At 23.4% G+C, this 19,047-nt stretch overlaps 2 protein-coding genes across 6 annotated transcripts in view; one reads left to right on the top strand and one right to left on the bottom strand.

The window, feature by feature from the left end:
- LOC126896035 (mothers against decapentaplegic homolog 3-like) overlaps positions 1–2,162 on the bottom strand; it is a 4,126-nt gene extending 1,964 nt beyond the window's left edge. Inside the window, exons 1-4 of one of the 5 annotated variants that reach the window (XM_050668462.1) lie at positions 1,840–2,162; positions 1,698–1,779; positions 1,480–1,641; positions 1,189–1,413 (exon numbers count right to left, since the gene is read on the bottom strand). In XM_050668462.1, the coding sequence (XP_050524419.1) occupies positions 1,189–1,413; positions 1,480–1,641; positions 1,698–1,764 (454 nt within the window). In that variant the 5' untranslated portion in view covers positions 1,765–1,779; positions 1,840–2,162. The remainder of the gene's footprint in view (positions 1–1,188; positions 1,414–1,479; positions 1,642–1,697; positions 1,780–1,839) is intronic. The other 4 variants (XM_050668463.1, XM_050668460.1, XM_050668461.1 and 1 more) reach the window with 4 other exon arrangements.
- Positions 2,163–9,958: 7,796 nt separating this feature from the next.
- On the top strand, positions 9,959–18,815 carry LOC126893959 (proline-, glutamic acid- and leucine-rich protein 1-like). Its single transcript, XM_050664538.1, has 12 exons — positions 9,959–10,099; positions 10,169–10,253; positions 10,947–11,056; positions 11,134–11,205; positions 12,241–12,453; positions 13,137–13,294; positions 13,353–13,538; positions 14,262–14,378; positions 15,646–15,790; positions 16,941–17,126; positions 17,189–17,401; positions 18,246–18,815. Exons 1-12 carry the CDS (start codon positions 10,073–10,075, stop codon positions 18,789–18,791), a joined length of 2,058 nt encoding a protein of 685 aa, XP_050520495.1. The 5' UTR covers positions 9,959–10,072; the 3' UTR covers positions 18,792–18,815.
- The last annotated feature ends 232 nt before the right edge of the window (positions 18,816–19,047 follow it).

Raw genomic sequence — 19,047 nt, 5'->3', positions numbered from 1 at the left:
TTTTTTTTTTGTGTCTGTTACCACTTTTTCTCAGCTCTCACCGAACCGATTTCTTTCAATGATACGTCAAAATATTACAAATTGTATCTAGTCGAAGACATTACCCTCAAAAATTGAAAAAAATTCCCTCGTTCCCCGTAAATGGGGGAAACCTCCGAAAAAATTACAAATTTAAAAATCGCAAATTTTCGAAATTTTTTTTTCTAAAAACTGCCGTAACTTTTTTAAAAATAAACATATCAATATAATTATTTTTTTTATAGATGCATGATGTCACTACCTATCATTTGGTATATTTTTTTTATAAATCTGACTTTTTACCTGCCCACAGGGGGGGATTTAAAATGACAACTTTTTTACAAAAAATTAATTTTTTCAACTTAACTTTTGTAAGTATTCCGGAAGGTCTGACACTTTTATATATATCTTAAATTAAAGCTAATGTAATATACTTTATCATGAAAAAAAAAATTTCGGACTTTATTTTATCTTCAGGGTGAAAATGGCAACGAATGCTATTTTTGTGTGAAAATTTTCGATTTTGTATTTTACATTTTTAACTTTATTATGCTATAACTTTTTGAAAAATGTATGGATCATTACAATTTTTTTATGAGAAGTAGTATTTATATAGATCTTTCATTCGACATACTTTATCTGAATCAGGATATTAATAACGAACTAGCAGATCATGTTGCTTTTGGAATAATCCACCTATTTTTTAAAATTAAACACTATCTAAAGATTTGCATCGAAGCGTTTTTTATGATAGTGATTTTAATCACTGTCAGATATCATTATACTTGATCCAAATATGTCACGTCACCACTGTGCCGCGACCCCCCTGTGCTGGGTTTTTATTTTTTGTTTGAATTGACAACTCAAATTAAGACTATATACTCCTTTTTTATAAAGAAGTTGTTTTTGAATACATAGTTAGATAAGCAGTTGCCCTCTTGTAAATACACCACAACACAAAGGTAATTATTACTTTATTATTGAACTATTTAATTATAGATTTTTCATATTAAATGTTGTTATTTTATGCTGTTTTGTTTGCAAATTTGTGTAATAAATAAATAACTAGTTTTAAAAAATAATACCAAATTTAAATTTTGATTATAACTATGATTACTATTGTTAAAAATAATAGAATGCTTGAAACAGTAAACTATGATCAAATTTTACCTGGAGGTATTTTACAAACAGTAGCTGGGTGCCAGCCATATCTTTGATTACAATTTGGAGATTGAACAAATATACTAGAATCACTTAAACATTCAGCAAAAACTTCACCACCGATATAATAAAGCCGAACACCTTTTCCTATATGTCGTCTGATTTGTTCAACTACAGTAGTTCTATTAACATTAGATAGAAGACCTAAGCAAAATCTTTCTGAATTGCTGGGATCTAAAGTTTATGAATATTAAGGAAATGAATACTGATTATTTTAGTTTATCAAACATCATAATATACCTGTAAAACCATCAACAGATATAGAAGGTTGAGATGCATGAAATGTTTCGCCTACTCTTGTGTTGAGCTCATAATAACTTATTGAACACCAAAATACAGGCTCACAATAAAGAACAGGTTGAGTATCAAGAACCCCCATTACCGTAGGATTAGGGCTCATACCTGTAACACAAGGATATATAATACTAAGAATAATAGAACTGTACTTTATTACTTACTATGAGATTCATTGTTGTCACCATCTTCAGACATATAACCTGGTGGGGTGGTCGGTGAATCCATCATCTTGACTAAAAAAATCTAAAATTAATGACATAGTGAACACATAGTAGTGAAATTGATAAGACATTTTAAACACACCACTAAAATTAGCAGCTAAAATTTAGCATACTTAGAATGTGTTGAAAAGCTGAGAATGCTTAGTTTAACATACCGGCTTTAAATTTTGATTTTTTCAAAATTTATAAACAGAAATCACAAATGATTTGAAAAATATACATATGACAACTAAAGACATGAAATTTTTAAGTAATCATTCATATTTTTATAAAACCATTAGAGTTAAGAATATCTAAAAATTTGTTTTTTATATTAAAGTGCCATAATCATGTAGTTAGACCGACAAATTACCCAGCATATAACTACCCACACAAACATAAAATATATACAAATTACAAGCGCATACTTACATACACAATGCAAATATTTTATTTATGTGTTTATAGATGGCGCTTTTTATGATACCGCAGAAAACATGACAGTTCCGAGGGTCTTTGTATTTTTTTGGCAACGTCAGGCGACCATGCAAACAATGAATTGTGAGTTGCGAATCGCAGACAATGAAATTAGAATTATTATTTTTGTTTTTAAAAATGCTGTGTTATCTGGTAATTGTACGCAGTAACTGAAAAAAATTTAAATGACAATTATTAATTCATGTTAATAAATTGGATCTTTAATCGTTATAAATATATATAAATAAATTATTTAATTACTACAAATTTCACTTTTTTCATATCGAGTAAAATTCAATATTTTAAGTTTTATTATAATATCAAGAGTAAATATTAATTTTCCTTTTAAAATATTATGAAATGTTATTCTGAAAGAAGTTTTAAGTACTTTCAGCTTATATTATTATACAGGGATTTGGCGAAGATTGTGTTATAGAGGGAGATATATTTTTATCATGGGGATGATAAATAAATAAAGCTTGACTTTAAATCGAGACAAAGTTCCCATCCAACTATCAAATTTTAGTATTTAATCAAATATAAACTAATAATAGAATACTTGCTGATACATCAAAATGGCTCTCTAAAATGTTGAGTCAAGGAAGTTTCCATATTTATCTTGGTCGAAATACGGTATGACTAGACTCAATTCTTCATATTATAAGAAAACTAGTGTAGTGACGAGTTAAAGTTTTGTAAATTTTTATTTAAACTTGTGGAGATAATATTAAGTAGGATATATCAACAAACTGTTTTTAAATTCTTGAAGAAAATTGAAATTTTCGATAATAAAGATTACCGACAAATGAACATCCTTGGAGTGGTGATTAAACTTAGGGTAGTTAAATATTTTACAGTTTTCATTAATTAATTTTTTTGAATAGATATTTTGTTTTTCTTAACAACAAGTAAAAAATTGAGTGGGATATCTTTCAATATTTTATATATGTTGCAGACTACTAATGTATATTATTAGTCTAAAGCATAGTGGTAAAAAGTTGGTAAATATTATTTAAAAGTATTTAAATGATTTATTTCACCAATTAAACCAAATTATCAGTTTTGATTTTTTTTTTATTTTCAATGAAGTATTTTGCAGGTGCCTCGAAAGAATTTTATTTCACCCTTCTTTGAAAAAATTCAGGATCCGTCCCTGAAAAAAATACAGTTTTATGAGTCATTATACAATAATATCTTGCACTAAAATCAAATTTTACACGCAAATAACAACCAGATCGATATTAATTTAATATACCAAAAAGTACAGTTGGGAATCAGCGTAATGAAGTTAAAACATTTTTTTAGTTAAGTATTAATTAATATTTGAGAGTAGTTAAAATTACAAGTAAAAAACTTCGATGCGTATTATGCATAAGCGGATATGAGGCGATTTTTTTTGGAAGGGGTCTAATATTTTGTCATATAAATATAGCGTGGGGGACTTTGCCTTCACACCTCCAATGAGCACATTCCTTGCTATTTTTATATGATTAATAATACTATATAATATTACATTAATTACATTACATTAAATTTAAAACATTACAACTAAATCAATAAATCTTTTTATTCAAATATACTATTCTAAAAATAAAAATTAAACATTTAAAAACACCAATTTTTTAAATACAGGCCAAAAATAGAAGATGATAACCAAAGATATAAATAATAACATTTAGGAAAAAACAGAAAAATTTTATATTTATGTATGATTTCGAGGTACATTAAAAAATATACTTTTAACTAATAATATTTAGATTGCCTCAAAACTGAATAACAACGCTTATAACTTTTAATACAATTATCATTTTATTAAATTTTTACAAATTAATTATTGCCTTCTTATATTATGTTTAAAGCACATTTTTTTTAACATTTCAGAATAGCCATTTTTTAACAATTGTCTTACAAAAAATTTTGATGGATCGATATCAATTTTAGGACTAATACTCATTGTGTTACAAGTATTTTAATACTTAGAGTAGATAATAAGGAGGGTGGGTAAAGCTCGTATTAATGTACATATACTCCACCCGTGTTCCATACCCACTCTATAGGGTCTCAAAGTAACTGTAGTAGTACTTGTCCTAAAATTGTTATCGACCAATCAACATTTTTTGTAAAAAATGGGCATTTATACATTTTGAAAAAAAAAAGTAAATTTTTATTAATTATTATTTTTAGTAACAAATAATAAAGCATATGCTTCAGACTTAGTCTAATAAAGCTATTATTATTTTGAAAAGAATTTCAATACAATTATAATTATATCAAAAGTTATAAGCGTTATTTGATAAATCTGAGACACTCTATGTACTTACAATAATTTTAGAAAATTAATTTTAATTTTTACATTTTTATAAAGTAATCTTACAAAATTTTTTTCAAATAATCAAAAGTACATAAAATAAATTTGTTAGTAACATACAATTTAATGAAGCTCAAAAAATTTTACATTATTTTCATCTAAAAATTAAGTACTATTTAAAGATTTACTTGGAAGCGTTTTTTACGATAGTGATCTTAATCATTGTCAGATATATATATTTTTGACAATTATGCCGCGTCCCCACTGTGCTGGATATTTTTCACCTTAACCCGATCACCTATAATATAGGTGATCCTATATAGGTACTATATAGTAAGATATAATAAGAAAATAGTCAAAATGTAAAAACTTTTTTTTTGACATTGTTTTCGTGTGTTGTTTTTGTTCCAAGATCTAATCGTTCTCAATTAGAGGACAGTATCAATCTGAACCTGGAAGTCCCGGAGGAAAATTTTCTTAATGATCACTAAAATAATTTCTTAAGTGGTCTAATGAGAAAAAAAACCTTAGCACAGTGTGGTCGTGGCATAGTTGGGTCCAGTATAGATGATATCTGACAGTGATTAAAATCACTATCATAAAAAACGCTTCGATGCAAATCTGTAGATAGTGTTTAATTAAAAAAAAAATTTGTTAAAATAGCATATTATTAATATGGTAGCCATTTGCGCATAGAAGATAGGTCGTCGGGACAAATTTTTTTTTTTTCATTTTATATTACATAAAATAAGCTTTAATTTGATATTTGTTTAAAGGACGCAGTATTTCCGGAACATTTTCAAAAATTAAGTTGAAAAAGTTAGTTTTTGTAAAAAAGTTGCTATTTTAAATCCCCCCCAATGAGCAGGTTAAATGTTAGATTTGAAAAAAATGATATCAAATGAAAGGTAGACATCTAACGTTTTAGTATAAAAAAAAATTATGTTGATTTGTTGATTTTTCAAAAAGTTATGGAAGTTTTAAGAAAAAAAAGTGAAAAAATTTCGAAAATTAGCGATTTTTAAATTTGTAATTTTTTTGGATATTTCCCCCATTTGCGGGGAACGAGGGAATTTTTTTCAATTTTTAAGGGTAATGTCTTNTGAGGGAATTTTTTTCAATTTTTAAAGGTAATGTCTTCAACTAGATACGATTTGTGATCTTTTGACGTATTTTTGAAAGAAATCTGTCCAGTGAAAGCTGAGAAAAAGTGACAACAGACATAAAAAAAAAAAAAACACATCATAGTAAAATTAATATCTTCTCAGCTTCGCATCGAAGCTAAAAATACAACTTTTTTATTTCTCATAAAATTTTGTACTTAATAATGTAAATTTTGGTAAAAAATTCTATTTATTTTTGGTATAAACTTTCTCAAAAATTAACTTTTAAGGTTTAAAAAAATAGGTTACTATGTCATTTTCCTTATTTTTAACATAATAAAAATCAAAATCAGTATTAATTTAAAACAATTTTTTTTGTTCTTGATTATTTTTTCTATATAAATACTTATATTTTAATAATAAGTAATAATATCAAAACTTTGGAGTGATAGAAAAAGTCTAATTGTACATTTGAAAACAGCGCAAAAAGTTGATTTAGAAAAGTACTACTTTATTATTTTTATAATATCTCCGTAAAAATTTCATACTTAATTTAATTACTATAATTATTATTTATCCTTGTATTATTGTTATTAATCAAATAACTAATTTTGAAATAATCTACCAATTTCTTAAAATTAAACTCTATCTACAGATTTGCATCGAAGCGTTTTATTTGATTGTGATTTTAATCTCTGTCAGATATCACTACACTTTACCAGTTATGCCACGTCCCTACTGTGTTGTATTTTTTTTATATTTATATCATTATCTAATTTGGTTAGAATATCATAGTATGATCTTTATAATAATGTTACAAGCTAATTTGACCATATACTTGAAAATAAAAAAAAAGGTGAAAACTTTTAAATATTAAATTTAATTTTTGAATATAATTTTTTTTTGATATTGATTTATCTTTTCGTACGATATCCGTATTTTGCGATATAATATCGCTGAAATTTGGTACGTTATTGATAACCTAAAATTTATCGTTATTGAACCCTAATATATTATAATAGAAAAAATGAGTTACGGAGATTGCCACGAACTGATGATGCCCCGACATTCATTTACTCCGACAATGTATAAAAATCCTCCGAATACATTTACTCCGACAACAATTACTACGAATACCTGGTTACAAAAATTTGGATTTTACTACGTCGATAAATACTCCGAATAGGAATATTAATTGATTGCTCCGAATGAAATTAGCTCCGAATATCGATTATTCGCGAAATCGATAAAAAAATTATCAAATTTCGGAGTAGATGAATATCGTAGCAATATATTATCTGATGGAAAAATATAACCCTTATCACTAATTAATATAATAAAATAGCGTTATAATTGATTACTGTCTATTAACGAATAATTATTACAATAAAGATCCCCGAAATGTATCCGACTTTTGATAAAATAGGTACATAAAGGTAACATAACTGGTGTGAGCCCTTAAATTTTTTTTTGGAGGGGAAAGAAGAGCGATTCCAATTTTCAGACGTAAAATCTTTTTTACCTCTCCTTATTAGTGCTTATTATAACATTGTAAGCACATTAATATTATAACATTCAATTAGTTTAGTTAAAAAATATAGAGGTACGTTTTTATGATGATAGTATTCGTTATTAAACAGATGCGTTTATAAAGATATTCGGTATCCCATTCTCTAAAACTGTCATTACAATTAGTTTCATATGAAATCAAACAAAAATATGATTTAATATCATTTCATTGTTCAAAGGTGGGTAACGAAATTAATTCAGTCCAGTTTGGATTTGACCGCAATCTGGAGAGACTTGAGGGGGCTTTGTCTTCTAAAATTCTGACATAGAATATACCGAAAATAAATTAATTTGTATTTCTTGTTGTAAAGAAATATTTTTTAGATTAGGAAAAAAATTATGTAATTAGAGTTCCCAAATATTTTGTTGCAATACTCCTACGCTCTAGTCAAATTAAGTAAACACAAGGCAGTTATAAGTTAACAGTGGACAATAGTTTATGATTTATCATAAACTTACAAAAATCTTCTGCTAAGTAAATTGGTTTTAAACTTAACTAACTCGATTAAAAATATGCAGTCAATTCATTAAATAATGGTTCAGTTTTTTTTCATTTGCATTATGATTATTTGAAGTTTTGTCAAATATACGTATAGAGTTAAATATTTTAATTTATAATCATGATTGATAATCAAACAATTATTCATTTTTTCTCATTAAATGGAANAATTGATATTCAAACAATTATTCATTTTTTCTCATTAAATGGAAATCAAGTATAATAATGTAATATTGAAACTGTACAACTTTTTTTATAGGACAGATATTTATAAAATTAAATTTTTACAAAACATAATACATTATATTACGTGATTTTATTTTGAAAATTAATTTTTATTTTTTAGGAATATGCTTTCACATTCTAAAAAGTACATATAAAATGAATTCAAATTTTTAAAAAAACTACATTTTGTATTTTTAGAATAATACATTTGTATTTGCAGGATACATGTTAAGCTAACGAGATGAAAACATTGGCAAAATAATCATCTTTTCGCAGTGTCGGCCTGGCTCAGAAGGCCCTCATTAAATTTAAGATTTTTTTTCTCACTGGACCACTGAGAAAATTGTCCATCAAATTTAATTATTGTTAAAAAAAGGAAAGGCTATTCAGATATTTTTTTCAAGGAAATACCAAACTGATTTCAATAAATGTATATTAGATTTTAAAGAAAAAGAACTTTAAATGAATAATTTTTTACTCCTTAATATTTTTAACTTTTCTTGAGCACTACTGGAGATTATAATGGTTTTACTAATAATTGATTATAAAACTCATGTCACAAAATTAAAATTGTTTAACGACGAGTTAATATATTTTTACTTTTAGATGACACACAGAATTTTTAAATAAGAAAAAATTAATTCTACTTATATATAACCAAAACTTACTAATTCTTAGCATAACTCATATTAGAACTTATATCAAAACTTACACAGTTTAATATTATTTTAATTCTTTTTAATATAAGTTAAAAATAATTTTTGTAATTAATTTTCAATTAAAATTGCTGAAAGAAAAATTAATCATAATCTACTGAGTCAACACAAACCTATTGGAAGAAACTTCCAGAAAGTAATAAGACTAAAAAAAATGTGTTCAACAATTACTGCATTGAAGTTGGATATACTGTGTTATTTTATACTTAGATATCGTAATACAGCACAGGAAAAAATTCAGTCATCCCCAAGAATGATGAGGAACACATGGAAGAAATTTCTTTTTTAATCTTGAGGTCCTATTACATTACATCCAAAATTATTGGATAATAAGATATTATTTTAACTCTTCCCGAAGTCACTTATCCATATTATCAAATTGGACATAAAACACTCAATTTTATATTGTACAAATATTAATAATTTTATGTTTATATTAGTCATTATTTTTTAATATTACACACTTAGGAATTAATCACTAATAAAATTGCACATGACAATTTTTACAGCACATATTTGTTATAGAAAAATTAGTTTTCAAATGGATCTCTTAGATGTTAAAAAATAAGTTACGGTTAGATAAAATTTTGCGGATCAACTGAAAAAACAGTTAACTAACAGTTTTTTGATTTGATGAAAATATTTTGTAATTATTGGATAATTAAAAAAAAAAATTCTCAAAGATAAATATATATTCTAATAATGGAGAAAATTTTTTCAAAAATGTACATTTGTATTAAACACTATTAATTTTATGTTACTTAATGAATGACTATTATCATTTGAGTTTTAATAACATTTGTCAAATGTGAGAAATTGTACCAGAAAATAATAAGCAAAATGTATATTATTGTATAATAACTATAGTAGCAAATAAATGCTAATTTAATAGAACATTTTAATTTAAATTTTACAATATTATTAATAATAATATAATTATTTTAATAATGTAGTGTTTCTGTAGCCACGTGGCCCTGACGATACGCCCTATTACTAATAATACAATCGAAATATAATATAACTTTTGATGCATAATCAAACTATCGATAATGTCGGATTTTTTACTGTCTTATTTTTATAATTTAATGTCGGAGTAAAATCTGTTGTAATTTTGGTAACCTATGGTATCAGATGGTCAGAGTACCAGATGTTCGTAACAATTACTACTTTGTCAAATGTCGGAGCATTATCAGTTCGTGGCAAAGGTGCTTTTCCAAAAAAAATTGACTTAAAAATACATACTCCTTGGAAAATATATATGATATTATTATCAAACGATATTAATTGTTATCATTTAAGTTTTGAATACATATCTAGTGATAATAAAAGTACCATGTGAATTACAAATTTAATTTACATGTTTTAACACATCTTTTCTTTTTTTTTATAATTATTTATGAATTGTAATTCTAATTATCTTATTATATTAACTATTCGTTATGGATTCTAAAATAGCTTCGTTAAAGGTTTAAATTAATTTAATACTTCCCAATTATTTTACTTGTTTAATAAAATAAATATTTGATTTTTAATAGGCAAATGAAGCAGTTAATTGGTTTCAGAAAAATCTGAAAAATTGTATTATTTATGGTTTATCGACTGGAGATTATAATTTGTTAGGTAAAAACTATTTTTTTTAAACATTTTAAACTAAGTAGATTTATTTAATTTATTTTGAATTTTTTATTCATTAAATTTAAAATACTCAAACCTACAATTAATTTTAGAAGGCTTAATATTTTTGAACTGTCATATTTTTTTCTTAATCTGTTAAAATTGTGATAGTTCAGAAAATACACAACTTGTTAAATCTTAAAAATCTATTAAATTGCATCCTAATATTTAACTGTCAATATTGAAAGTTTGTTTTTAATTTATATGAAACTTTTGATTTATATTACATTTGTATAATCAGTATTTAATTTTAATTAAATTAATTTTTTATACTCGTAGTATATTTTACTAATTAATATTTATTTGCATATTTACAATACTTGATTAGTAGTAAAACCTAAAATATAACTTTATTAAAATTGATAAACCTAATTCAAAAAACCGAACTAATAATTAAATTGTCAAAATATTAATTTATACTGTTTTCTGCAATTAGGGATAATTTTTATTTTACTTTAAGTATTTAATTTTTTATACACTATAGATACATTTGATTAGTTAAGTATGATTTAGGATTAAATTATATATATTTTTAGAAATCATGTATTATTAATATCATTATTATCTAAACATTTTTGAAGATTTCATATGAAATCTTCTAATTTTTTAAATAAGCACAATAATTATTTTATTTTTTAGAGGTTTTTATTACATCAACTATTACAGATGTAGATATAAAAAAACAACTAACTAGTTCAGTTTTGCCCAAATTTTTTGAAAATTTAGCATCTTCTAGTACTAATGAAACTGTAAGTTTTATTTATAATTTAAATATTAGAATTATCATATTGCATTAATTTGTCTTAAATATTTTTACTATTTATAGATAGTTAACTCTCAAATATCTATCATTAGATTATGCATGAAATATTATGGAAGTACATGTGGACAATTCAAGGTTGTATGAATATTTTAGTACAAATGAATCATTTATTTATGAAATTGTTGAATGCAAATTGTAAAACTTAAAAAAAACTAATTTTCTTATGAACTTTAAAATTTTTCAAATTCATGTTTTAACTAACAGTAAAATATTAAATATATAGATTTTGATCCTTTTTCATGAATAATCTAGTACTTAACTCTTTTCTTAAATAAAATTAACACATTAATTGTCTTGGCACCAAATTGGAGTCATAATTTTTTCAATTAATCGTTCAATGATATTTGATGTCAAACTTTTATTTTGTAACAATAGTTTAATATTCTCTATGCATGACTAACTGATATAAAATTATAAACTAGTGTGGTAACCATGGTAAGTTTATCTATGTAATAAAGTAAAGGCTAATAAAATGTGTTAATGAATCATAAACTAAAGTATACATCCAGAAAAATATAAGTTAAAATTTCATTACCATTAAATTTTATTATGACTTTTAAAATCATAAATAAGAACAATTTATTTGCTGAAAATAGACAAATTGTTTTATAACATATTACTAAAAAAATATAAATACACATAATATAATATATATTTTTTTAATAGCAAATTTTTTTTAATTAAGGAAATTCATTTTTTTATTAAAAAAAATTAATAGCTTTTATCATCAATTAATAATATTTATTAAATTATAAATTTTTTAACTCAAAAGTACATTTTTAATCACAGAAAATATTAATTAACACGTTCAGGATTATGTCATTTCTACACATATTTCATGTACCTACCATATAAAATCATTTTTGTATTACCACTATACCAGTTATGATTTTTGTTCTGCTAAGCAGTATCGACACAGTACATACATTTTTATATATATAATGGGGCATTACTGTTATGAAAGTAATAATATATTACTGCTATTACAGTAACTGACCGTGGATGTGTTAAAAATAAGGATTTCAAAAAAATAGTGATTAAACCACTTTTATAATTATGTTATTCAAGTAGTGTTTTGAAAAAATAAAAAAATTTAACATACGTTTTCAGAATATATTAGAGAAGTTTACTTTCAAAATTATAAGTGAATATTCTAATGACAATAAGATTATGGTAAAACTTACAAAATATCTAGCACTATATCCCCAATGTGGTGGTCGTGGACAACAAGGTTCTCTTCATATAGAGGCATGGACTAATCAGTTTAATGACTTTTTGTATTGTGCCAATTACTTTTTACATCAGTTATATTCAAATGTAGATGTAAGTATTTTATTTTATTATAAAAATAATTTTAATTCCCAATATTGAAAAGAAAACTAAGATATACTAATTAATCTACACATTTAGAAATTAAAAATTTAGGGTCTATAAATATGTTTTTTTAGATTTATTTACTAATATAAAATAAAAATTAAAACTAATATAGATATCGGCTCCATCCTAAAATTGTCTTGATTCATTATAAAATTTGTGGTTATATTATGATGTTATGGGAAAACAGTTAAGCTATTGAATCTAAAAAAGATTGATCTCAACTTGTCTCATCTTTTACAAAAGCTTAAACATCATTCCCTGGTCATACCACTAAATATAATTTATTTTTTAATTAAGTAATTAGAACTGTACCACAGTATTATTAGTCACAATTATGGTTAACATTATTTAAATTTTAAAATGTATTTGAAATATTAATTTAAAACAAAAAATATAAAAAGTTATTAAACATAAAAAGAAACAATAATTACTAACAAAATCTAATATACATATTTAAAGAACAATGTTATCATCATCAGTGTAATAACATACTGTTATATATTTAGCTTTGAAATAAGTATTCACAATTTTTTAGTAATTTTTGTGGTTTTTTGAGTTAAATAATTTTAAATTTTAAATTAAGATTATATTAAAATTATGCTTGTTAATAATTATTTTTATTTTTACAGTTTTTTATTAGACTGTATCCAAATGATAAATATGAAGGAAAATTTGATATATCATGTTTTAATATATCCCAGCTTGAACAAATGTCTCCTAAAGAACGTTATCAACGATTAACAACAATTTTTGAGTTTTTTAATACTGCTCTTCAATCTATGCTTTTGTATGGCTTAACAATAACTTTTTTAATCATATTCAAATTCTTTTTTTTTTTTTTTTAGATCTATGTTTTCAAATGTGAAAAAATTTGATGCAAACAAAGTTATTCAATTTTCTTTAAGTGTTATATCAGTGTCTTCAGAAAAATTGAAATCTTTATCAGTCACAGAAGATATTTTAGCATTAGAAAATGTTTTATACAAGTTGCATTGTTCTGCTATGAAAACCATTTTAGCATTAATAAAATGGTATGTACTTACATTAGTTATGAAATGCTATAATCAGCAAGGAATTCAAGTGTTTAAGCTACTTTTAAGACCAAAGTCTATGAAAATTTATCTCATGTGTATAAAATAGTAATAAAACATTTTTTTGATCCTGGGTTAATGATCCACTATGCCACCCATAACTAAATAATAATTAATATACATTCTTAAATGTTAAAACAACAGATTAAAATATTTATTTATTATTAATGTGATTGTATGACTTTAACATGCTTGAAGACCTGAGTCTTAGCTATAATTACAATCATATGAAATATAATTCTTATTATATGTCGTGATATGATAATAAATAACTGAAATTAACTTCCTTACTAAATAATAATTTTTGAAAACAATTTTTTTTTTATATCTTGGGTGTTAAATTAAAAAATATTAAATTTAGAAATTAGATTCTTTTACATATTTAATAATTTTCTGTAATGGAAAATGAAAACCTATAGAACTTAGCACAACTGAATTGATCTCTTGTAACTGACCTCAATACCTATGTGTCTTATACACATAAACCCAACCCAACCAAGTTTTTTAGCCTACCTTTTAATTAAAAGTCTGTATGAGTAAATTTGTTTAAGTCTACTTGTTTTTAAATAGTTATAATGTAATAAATATTTTTAATTTGTATTATTATAGAGTATAGATATGAGGTCGTAAAACAATTTAATAATAATCCATTATACATTTTAGTTGTGGCCGTATTTTAATACCACAAGGTGTATCAATTTGTCGATTTTTGATACAATCACTTAATACTACTAATATTCAAAACAATCAATGGATTTATGGTACAAATAAATCAAATGTGTAAGTAAAAAGCCGGGATAATTCAATTTATTTTTAAATAAATAATTCTAGTTTGGGAAAAGTAATTGAAAAATTATTTATATAGCAGAATAACTGTCTTAGTATTATTCAGTGATTAGATATTCATTTATTATATTTACACAGTAGAAATTATATAATTGATTACATTTACCTAAATTTTTGACAGTTATCACAGTATGTGAAATTATTATTTTAAAATTTTGTGATTTTAATTTAGTCCAATATACAGTGCGTTTTTTTAAGAAAGATGCCTCCCATTTTTTTATTAGATAATAATTTTTTCATGAAAGTATAAAAAATTAAAATTTGATTTATTTATATAAACCATAGTAAATGTCAAGTGTATTATAAAAAATAATTACTTCTAATGGTAGATTTTAAAAAGGTTGGTAACTTTTGAAAGTTCAATGAAAACCTATTATTTTTTTACTAATTAAAAGAGTGATCTAAGTAAAATCTTGACTGATTGTAAACCAGTTTTGCAATATTACTTTTTGAGATACTAATATTTTAAGGTTTAAAAAAAGTAAGTAGCAGGGTAGTGTTTAGCAACTCCCTATTTTTACCATAAAGCACAAATAAAAACTCTTCAATGTTGCGCAAACTCCTCTCCTCTATAACTAATAATTACATTAGCTAAAAAAATAATACAATACTGGTTATTGAACAAACAAATTTTTATTTAGATGATTCTTAATTTAATAATAATAAAAAATACTTTGCACATATTTGACAGAAATTAACATCACTATCATTAAAACACACATGGATACATATCTGTTAAATTTCATAATTAATGTATTTTTAATTTTACATTTTCTATGATTTAAAATTTTATTAAAATATTAATGCTTGATAAATTATTTTTTTAATTGAAAATAATGTTATTTATTTTCTATTACAGCTAATTTCATATAGTAAAACAAACATTGGGGCATTTTTTTTTTTATATTATAGCACATTTCAAAAGACTTAATTTTATATATTAAAATTATCAGACCTCTTGAACATTAAATTTTGAAAGTTACTCCTGAAATCTACTCATAGTAATATTTTGTGTTACAATGAACTTGATATTTACAATAATTTATAAAAACAAATCAAATATGACTTTGTATATTTTTATGAAAAAATCAATAATTAACAAAAAATTGGTGGTATCATTTTTCAAAAATTACACTGTATATAATTAAAATTATTTATTTATTGTTTATTTTCATTAAATGATTTTGTGTATTCTTTTCAGGGAACAACGATTGTTAAGTTATAAAGTATTGCTTGCATGGATGTCAGTTGCTGGCTCTCAGAGTTCACTTGAAATGTTTATTGAAAATCTTATTTCCAGTATTTTGATTGATATTAAATATGTTAAGCCATCTATTAATCTAATTGTAAGTTACTTAACTAATTTATACTAAGTTTTTTTATAATGGTCTGAAATTTATTATGATTTCTAACTCCTAAAATATGTTTTGTTTTAACTATATAGATTGTGAAATTTTATCATAAATAATTTATATTATCATTTTAATTTATGTTAATACTTATACAGGGTGTTCAGTAAGTCAGGAAACGGGTTTCTATTGTTCTCATTGTTTGTAACAATGAGAACAATAGAAACCCGTTTCCTGACTTACTGAACACTCTGTATGAAACAAATGTGTATGAAATTATTTAATATTTCTTTATTTTATTATTTATGATATCTCTGGAATTCATTTTACTACTATAATGTTACTATTTCATCAAGTTTAAATCTCTCAATATAAAATAATTTTATTTAATTAATGAATCATTATAGTTACTATTTAAAAATACAACCATCAAAGATTTGAAAACCAAATGATAACAACTTAATTAAATATTTGAACCTCTCTTTACTGAAAAATATTAAACTCATTAAAGATTAACATGATTAATTTTAATTTAAAAAAAATGTAAATTTAAATAATTAATAACTAGACGACTGTAATAACAGATATGTAGTAATCAATGATATTATTACATTGAAGAAAAAAATGTATTATCTAAACTCCTAAAAATTAAAAACCTAATAATCTAAATAAATAACATTAATAAATAGGGTTTTCAAATAATATATTATTAACATCAGTATTATAGTATTTTCTTCAATAATCTATCGCAATTTCAAAAAAAAAACAGATGTCATGATATATAATATATATCATGGCATAAAAATTGAATATTATTTAATTTTTTAATATAATTTAAGTCTATAGCTGTCAAGCCCATTAACTGATGTCTAACTATACTTTTACAAATTCATATTTACAATAACATTGCATACTTATCAGATTGAATTAGTAACAATAAGTTTTGTTTTCACAATGAAATAATTTTTTTCGTGTAAATATGTGTTTAGATGAGATTTAAATTCGAAATTGAATATCTGTGCTATCCATCAGATATTCAAAATAACATATTTTTATATGTAATAATTATTAAAAATTATTTTTGATATTGTGAAATACAATATAAATATCATTTTGAGAACTCAACTAATTAATATCTTATGTGTAGGTTAACAAGCAAATTGGTAACAAAAAAAGGAAAAGTGGTGCATTAAATGCCAAAATTATTGATCAACGTGATACAATTGTGATGCACAATTACCATGCAAATTCAACCATATGTAATCAAGCACATGAAATAATTCGATTACTATTAAACACATTCACATCAAACCTTAAACAACTACAATTTAAAGTATGTATTATAGAATTGAAAGTATTTCAAACTTATTTTATTTTCCATTATTTAATTTCTAGGTTTTACAAAGTACTATTATGGGGTTATTATTGGAAGTTGTAAAATGTCAACGGCCTAATGAATATCCTTTACCATATTACAATGATTTATGTAGAATGAGTTTATTTAATACTCTGCTAGCTCTTGTGATTTCTCCTCATCCACAATGTGTAACTCAAACATCAGTTGCTATTCGATTATTCACTTTAGGTTTATCAGATCGAAATGAAAATGTAAGAAAATAAATATTATTCATTTAACTATTTTAATAAAATAACTATATTGATATAACTAACAACTATAATGTACTATAAAAAATTGAATATTATTAAAAATACCTTATGTTATTAATTAAAAGTTTGGCTTGATTAGTTTTTGATATGCCACCTATGGTATGTCAAATATTACCCAGCTGTGAAACAAATTTTATAATTTTTAAAAATTATTTAGTATATTTATCCATACAACAAAGTAATTGTAAGTTTGTAGTATATATTTTAAAATGTAATAACCATAAATAAATGGTTAAGTTTGTAATAAAATTATTTTAATCTAATTTAAAAGTTTATTTAAGGAACTATTTTTTATTAATATTTAGTACTTGTTTTTGCCTCTTTAAAATTTAAAGAGTTTGGTAAAAAAGAAATTTTTATCACTAATTTTATTTTTATTCTTACAAAATTTCAGAAAATAATTAATTACTAAATATTTCAATAAAATAGATACTTAAAAATAATTATCTATATTAATTATTAAATGAGTTTTAAACATTTGATTAAAAAGAAAAGTGTAACATTCAAAACAGCCAATTACAGGCAAGCTATCAAGAACATTTTAGCGGTGTGCTTTAAATTAACAAATCTTGTACCATTAAATTTATTTATTTTTGAAACAAACTTTTAAAGTTATTTTAAAAACTAAGAAAATAGTAATTTTTATCGTTTATATATAATTTTATTGAATTTAATTAACCAATTTGCTTGTAAAAGTAAAAAATCTGGGTGGGTCGAAATTTTTCAATTATGAATTTATATTAAAAGAATTTCTCTATTTAGGGTTAAATTATTTTTTTTTTAGGTTAAAGAAGTATGCAGATCAGCTATTGCTAAAGTTGAACATATTATTCATCCAAGAAATGATACATTATTTTTACCACTTGAAAATGAAATAGAGTTGCTACCTGAAAATCAAAATGTACTACAGGAAAATCAAAGTCATTTTTTAAAAGAAATTGAAATTAACAATGTAGTTTCAGAAAAAAATTCTGTTGAATCTGAATATAATAATGTTGACAACATTAGAGGATGTTCACCTACAAAATATTTATCAAACTCTAAAAATAAAAACAATTTACTTGATAATAAAATTAGCAGTGACGTAAAAAGTAATATAGAAGAAAACTCTGAAAAATATATTCAATCATTTCAAAGTAAATTAGCAGATGAAGTTAATGAAGAAAATCATAACTTTAACAATTTTGAAACTCAACAAACTAATAAAAATGATGTATCTATGGAAGTAGAATATATAAAACCCATTAATAATTTAAAACAAACATTAGATAAAAACAACAAAGATGAAGAAGTTATTGACATGTTAAATGATTTTGTAGATTCTTCATGAAATAAATGTTTTATTGATTTTAAACTATAAACATTTTTTTGTGTAAATATGTTAATACTCTATTCGTTTAAATAATAATTTAGAGTTTTAATAATTATAAGTAAATAGAAAATTTACAAGTGCCTGAATTATTAAAAAAATGAAAATAGTCGTCTAAGTTTAAAACTAATAGTTTTATTTTTATATTATGTATTCTTTTTTTTTATGTTAAATTATTTTATTGGAATTTTCGTTGACCATATATTTTTTTTTGAAT

The sequence above is a fragment of the Daktulosphaira vitifoliae genome, unplaced genomic scaffold (assembly GCF_025091365.1).
Source record: "Daktulosphaira vitifoliae isolate Bord-2020 unplaced genomic scaffold, ASM2509136v1 Scaffold_1, whole genome shotgun sequence".
Taxonomy (NCBI): Eukaryota; Metazoa; Arthropoda; class Insecta; order Hemiptera; family Phylloxeridae; genus Daktulosphaira; species Daktulosphaira vitifoliae.
The sequence above is the reverse complement of the archived record's forward strand: the minus strand, read 5'-3'. Positions and strand labels throughout refer to the sequence as shown.